The 6579-nt window shown below is 44.7% G+C and overlaps 1 protein-coding gene across 1 annotated transcript in view; it reads left to right on the forward strand.

Annotated features, from left to right (window-relative positions):
- The window catches only part of UHRF1BP1 (UHRF1 binding protein 1), a 58539-nt gene extending 53178 nt beyond the window's left edge, over positions 1-5361 (forward strand). The window contains exons 16-21 of the mRNA XM_006759035.1: positions 1330-1484; positions 1569-1719; positions 3391-3653; positions 4088-4196; positions 4324-4391; positions 4831-5361. Of these exons, the coding sequence (XP_006759098.1) occupies positions 1330-1484; positions 1569-1719; positions 3391-3653; positions 4088-4196; positions 4324-4391; positions 4831-4956 (872 nt within the window). The 3' untranslated portion in view covers positions 4957-5361. The remainder of the gene's footprint in view (positions 1-1329; positions 1485-1568; positions 1720-3390; positions 3654-4087; positions 4197-4323; positions 4392-4830) is intronic.
- Positions 5362-6579: the final 1218 nt, after the last annotated feature.

The raw sequence follows: 6579 nt of genomic DNA on the forward strand, positions 1-6579 counted from the left end.
AATACTTGAGTGACAAGAGAAGGAGGTAAGCTTGGAGTGTTGACTGGACTCTCAAATTGGGAAGAGATCCTGTTTAGAAACAATCACTGGCGAGTAAGGGAAAGCAGAAACTCTTAGGAGATAAGAATGTGTACGAAGCCCTAACCAATTTGGCTCAGTGGATAGGGCGTTGGCCTGCCGACTGAAGGGTCCCAGGTTCAGTTCTGGCCAAGGGCACATGCTTGGGTTGCGGGCTCGATCCCCAGTAGGGGGCGTGCAGGAGGCAGCCGATCAATAGTTTTCTCTCATCACTGATGTTTCTCTCCCTCTCCCTCTCTGAAATCAGTAGAAATGTATTTTTTTTTAAAAAAAATTGTTCCTTAAGTGTCTAAATGAAAAAAAAGAGAGAATGTACTGTTTCTTAAGTTGAGTGGTTTGTGCCCATGTTTGTTTTGTTATTATTATTTTTAAATATTTTTGTATTGATTTGAGAGAGGGAGAGAGAGGGAGAGAGAGAGAGAGAAACACTCAGTGATGAGAGAGAATCACTGATTGGCTGACTCCTTCACGTCGCACACTGGGGATCAAACCCACAACCCAGGCATGTGCCCTGACTGGGAATTAAACTGTGATTTCCTGGTTTGTAGGATGCTTAACCACTGAGCCACCCCAGCTGGGCTATTATTACTATTATTATTATTATTAATTTCTTATGGGAAATTTCAAATATATATAAAAGTAGACAGAATGAAGTCATGAACCCTCATATACCCATTACCTAGCTTCAAATATTAAGAACACATGGTCATTTTTGTTTCATACATACTTTTGCCCACTTCCCTTCTATTAAGTACACAGATAGTTGTGCAACCATCTCTACTATCCATCTCCAGAACTCTTCATCCTGAAAAAATGAAACTCTATGCCTATACTCCGGTTAACCATCATTCTGTTTTCTTTCTCTATGAATTTGACCATTCTAGGTACCTCATATAAGTGGAAGCATACAAGTACTTGTTCTTTTGTGACCATCTTGTTTAACCTAACATAATGTCCTCAAGGTTCATTCACGTCATAGCATGTGTCTGAACTTCCTTCGTATTTTGTTTATCCATTTATCCATCCATGGACACTTGACTTGCTTCCATTTATAGACTTTTAAAATATTTGACAAAATACTATTGCACTTTTAAAAATTAATTCCTTAAATTCATCAAATATGTAGTTAGTCTTCAAATTTCTAATCTCATAAATGTCATGTTTTGTCTTTGCAATTGTCATTGTTTTTAGAGATTGTATTTGAACAGAATTTTTTGACTTTCAAACTCTTTTGTTGTCTTTCTTATGCAGAGTCTGGTTCAGAATCTCTTCCACCAGGATCTCTTCCAAGTGCCCTGGACAGTGCTGGTGTTCAAGGGAGCTCCATCGTGGAGAGTTGTGGACAGGGGTCACTGGAGGCCAATAGTTTGGCCCCACCCAGTGGGGAAGACTTCCATCCTCACCCGGTCAGCTGCTCTCCTTCGTTCTCTGCAGAGGGCAGGCTCTAGGCTGGAAGCTCAGGAATCAGCTAAGATAGTCTCCTTTTACAGGTCTCGGTTCTGGTGCTGAAGGTAAATGAGGTGTCTTTGGGGATTGAGGTGCGTGGTCAGGACCTGACTGTGGCCCTGCAAGCAGAGGAACTGAGCCTGCAGCACCTGGGCACCGTGGGACTCTGGCCGTTCCTGCAGGGACAGTGCCCGGGTAAGGAGGGCGGCCATTCCAGGCGAGCTGGTGGGATTTGTGTGGGGCAGCCAGAGCTTACCTGGTTCCTGTCACTGCTCCTGCGGCAGCTGCCCAGCCAAGGCCTCAGCCTTTCTCTCCAGTAGCCACTGGGGGGAGGAAGGACTCCCAATGAAGCCGCCTTCTTGCCAGGAACTTCTCTCTGGGGCTTTGCATTCAGTAGTAGGTCTTCATTTTCACTTCCCACGTGCTCCTTAAGCTTATGCGTGAGGACAGTGTCCACTTATTCGTTCGTGTGGCTGCTCACATCAGATTATATCTGACCAAGGAGCTTCTGTCACTCAGATTAAATCCTTGGATGTGAATTATCATTTAGACTTTAAAAGATGACAGGAAAAATCTGGGCTTGTGTTACATGTTTCATTTAAAATATTCAGTAAATACTAAGGAATACTTATAAGGTATATGTAAGGTATACAAAAAATAACAATACAGTGAGTCCACACACTCACCTCCTCGTTTAACAAAACAGTGCCATTGACTTTGAAGCCCTGGACTCCTCCTGAACCTCTGCCTCTCGGCTCCCTGACTTTGTATTTGTTACTCTCTCGCTTTGCAGCTCTTTCACATGTGTTTGTGTCAATGCGTTATTCTGCTTTGTGGGGTTTTGAGTTATTCTAAGTGGAATTATAGTTTATATTCTTTTGTGATTTACTTCTTTCAAGCAACATGATATTCTTCAGATTCTTCCAGGCTGTTGAGTTAGCTATAATTCATTGTCTCTACTATATAATATCCTATTGTATAAAGATACTACTTTTTGCTTTTTAAAAACAGCTTTATTGGGGGTATAATTTTTGCTTTTTATAAAACGGCATACTGTGAAATTCACTCACTAGAAATGTACAATTCAATAATTTTTAGTACGTTTACAGAGTTGTGTAATCATCACCATCGCCCCTCAAATACCTCTTGTACCCATCACTATATTTACTTCTTCAGTCTATTCTGAACAGGCATTTGGATTGTTTGCAGTATTTTTGTGTTGCCTTGAACATCCTTGTACGTGTCTCTAGTATGTGTGTTGGAGAGTTCTCCAGAGTTCTGTTCCTGAGGATATCGTTTCTAGGTCATTGGGGAAGGTATAGCTCTAACTGTTCTAGACAATGCCAGTTTGTTTTCTAAAATGGTTGTGCCATTAGCAGTATGTATGTACACGGTTGTTCCATATCCTTGGCTATGGCTGAGCTTGTTTTTTGTGGAGTTTTGAGATTAGCATGGATCCTGCTTGGCTTTATCAGAGAGGCGTGCCTTTATCTGGGAAGACCAAGATTTGATAGAAAGGAATAGACATTCAAATTTAGCAGCGTAGAGGGTTTTATGTTTTCAGAGCTTTCCTTGGCCATTCTTAGCAAGGCCAGCTTTTTTGGCCCTTTCCCTCCTGACCCACCATGGGAGTTATAGCAAGGGAACTGAGCCCTTGTGGTCAGGCTGCTAGTGCTCAGATCCTGTCCTGCTATTATAAGTGGTGTAACTGTGGGCAGTTATTCTCTGGGTCCTAGTTCCTTCATCTCTAAGATGGGAAGGATGATAATACTTTTGGCATAGGGTTGTTATGAATATTATGTATATGTAAAGTGCTTAGAACAGTCCCTGACTATTAGTTAATTTTTTCCTTCTGTCATCTCAAAGGTACGAGCTTTCTAGAATCCTCAACTTCGAAGACTTGCCACATCAGGCCAGCTGTGGGCCTTCGCTTTGAGGTGGGGCCTGGCGCAGCTGTTCATTCCCCCCTGGCCACAAAGAATGGCTTCCTGCATTTATTGCTTCAAGGCTGTGACCTTGAGCTGCTCACCTCAGTGCTCAATGGCCTGGGGCCCTTCTTGGAGGATGAGGAGATTCCGGTGGTAGTTCCCATGCAGATTGAGCTCCTGAACTCCAGGATCACCCTGAAGGTGAGAGAGACTTTGGGTTTTCACCCTAGACTTTATCAGGCCAGGAGTTCTGGCAGTGACAGCTTTAGCCTCTTGCCTTGACACTGTAAAAGGAATGAGGGGTGAGTGAGAAAAAGCATATTCACATTCTTTGTCAATGTTACAGCTCTACATACATATGTGTTGTGAAAAAGTCCTGTGTTCAGGTCAGAAGACCTGTCTGTAGCCCTGACCTTGTCCTTGGCGTGCAGCATGATTGTGTGCAATCCCTAGTTTATCTGATCCTCAGTTTCACTATCTCTAGAATGGGAGAGACTCATTGCTGCCTCACACCCTTGCAAGAATGTATGGATAAACAATGACATAGCAGTGCTTCAGACTGAATGGGAGAAGCCTGGGTTGTTACCTGATTGCTCTGGGTTGGTTGGGGCATCATGCATTCCCTCTTCCTGTAGGATGATATCCCCCCCATCTACCCAACGTCTCCAGGCCCCGTGCCCATCACTCTAGCCATGGAGCATGTTGTGCTGAAGCGGAGTGATGATGGTGTGTTCCACGTAGGCGGTGAGTTGGGCTTGTCAGCCCCCTGGCTTCCCTGTCTTTCTCCCCCTGTAAGGGAATAGGTGTCAACTAGGAATTGTCTGCATCTGGGCAGCAATTTGTCATTTAGAACCTTTACTTTTTTTTCCAGCTGCTGCTCAGAACAGACCATCAGCCGAAGTACCTAACAGTGAAAAGAGACAGCCCCCAAAAGAACAGGTATTTTTGGTGCTCACAGGGGAGGCTTTTGGACAACAGGAGAGGACCTGACTGAACAGTACCTTCCCCATAAGCCCCTAGGGACTGTAGTTGCAGAAGCTGGTAAAACCCAGAAGGCTGGAAAGGTTTCTCGTGCTGTATGTGGATGGGTGGTTTGGGCTCTGTCACCTAGTAGCAGCCTCTAGATGCGCTGAATAGAGGATGTAAATGAGGAGCTGGGGGTGGAAGGATGGTTGCTGATCACAGATCTTCCAGCTGCTGTCCCTGTAACTGATGAACTCTGAAGAGAGGATTAGGCTTCTAGAAAAAATCGAGTTGGGTTCTCTTGACCATTGGCCAAACTTGTGGATCTTTCTTCCACCTGCTCCCTTACTGAGTGTTGTTGTTTTTTTAAGTTGTGTTACTTTATTCATTAACTGAATGACTTATTGTTCCTCAGGTGAAAGAACTGTCTGCTCTACAAAAGGAACTTATAGAAACTAAACAAGCATTGGCCAGTGCCAACCAGGATAAAGACAGACTTTTCCAGGAGCTTAGGAAGTATAACCCCTTCTTTGAGCTCTGACAGCTGTGGCCCAGCCATCGGTGCCAAGGAGAGGCAGTCACCCGCAACATCCGCACCCGTGACAGACGGCAGCCTCCAGTGTTGAATAAGCTGAGCTAAGGATGCCAGAGGGACCGGGCGTGCTTAACTCCTTTCTGCTGTGGGTTGTCACAGGAATAGCAGATAGGGCCAAGCATGACCATGTTCCAGGAAACTGGGGGCAGCTTTGTGCGTGGTGCCTCACGTCTTGCTGTTGGGTCTTCTGCACACTAGGTGGCATCTTCTCCTCACTGTAGGGCCAGTTCACTGCCTGGTTTCATAACAGACATTTGCTTCTTCCACAACCTGTGTGAACAAGGGGAAGTGCTCACCTCAGTCACCCACAGAGCCACCAAAGATTCTCTTCTTAGAGCTTCCTGTAGCAGACCCGAACTCACGCATCACATCTTGCTGTTGGGTCTTCTGCACACTAGGTGGCATCTTCTCCTCACTGTAGGGCCAGTTCACTGCCTGGTTTCATAACAGACATTTGCTTCTTCCACAACCTGTGTGAACAAGGGGAAGTGCTCACCTCAGTCACCCACAGAGCCACCAAAGATTCTCTTCTTAGAGCTTCCTGTAGCAGACCCGAACAGTCCTGCCTGAGCTCCGGCCACAGGGGTAGAGTGGAATAGGAAGCAGCCAGCAAGGCGGGAGCCAGAAGGGGCATAAGATAAGGGAGCTCGGGACCCTGCTTTTTTTGGAAAGGGAACCAAGCTCATATCTTCTTGGCTGATACCACAATCAGGTTCTTCAGGGTTCAGCTTCCTTGGTTCTGTTTGTCACCGTGAGGCTGTGATAGAAAGTAAACAGCAGCAGCTTTCCCTTCTGCAACACAATTTATTTGAAGTTTACGTCAAGAAAATAATAATCACTCTGGGTTAGGTGGTTAGAGGCATGGTGTGGTAGGGATGAGCGGGGAGCTTGGCTCTGAGCCCCAGGTGCCTGCCTAGAATGCTGCCTCTTTTCTGCGGCTGCACCTGGAGGTGCTTTCCTGTCTCCCAGGGCCCTGGCACAGCTGTTTTCCCAGCACTATGACTTTCTACCAGCACTCTCCGTAGCTCTTGGTTTGGGAGCTGAAAGTGTGTTTTAAACTATAACATAAACACCTTAGTCTGTTGCACCCCATTCCCCTCTATCACTGTGGCTTTTAAAATTATCTAATTTTGACTTAAAAAAAAATGCCCTTCATCCTAGCTAGGTTTTGACCCCTGCCCCCCAAAAGCGCAATTTCCTCCTTTCTTTCCTATCTAATTCTTCCTTAACACTCTACCTTCATCTATACTGTTTTGTGTACTTCAGACTGTGTTGATTGGACAGGAACTCATCAGCTAACTCACCTTGAATCTGCAGGATGGTAAATTAGTGATTTAGTAGTGTCAGTAAAGTCTTAATCACATTGACCTATTGAAGGAAAGGTAAAATGTTTCCCTGTGGGAAATCATGCCCAACTTGTATATTACAGATTTTTTAGTATAAAAAAAAACATGTGTTCAAGAAGGAACAGTATCTAATTTGTTCAGACTTTTAAAGAACTTTTGTCAAGTTCTTCATTAAGGCAGTTTAAAAGCACCAGTTACTATGAGATTATGGGAATATTTTGTC

The sequence above is a fragment of the Myotis davidii genome, unplaced genomic scaffold (genome assembly GCF_000327345.1).
Source record: "Myotis davidii unplaced genomic scaffold, ASM32734v1 scaffold1036, whole genome shotgun sequence".
NCBI lineage: Eukaryota > Metazoa > Chordata > Mammalia > Chiroptera > Vespertilionidae > Myotis > Myotis davidii.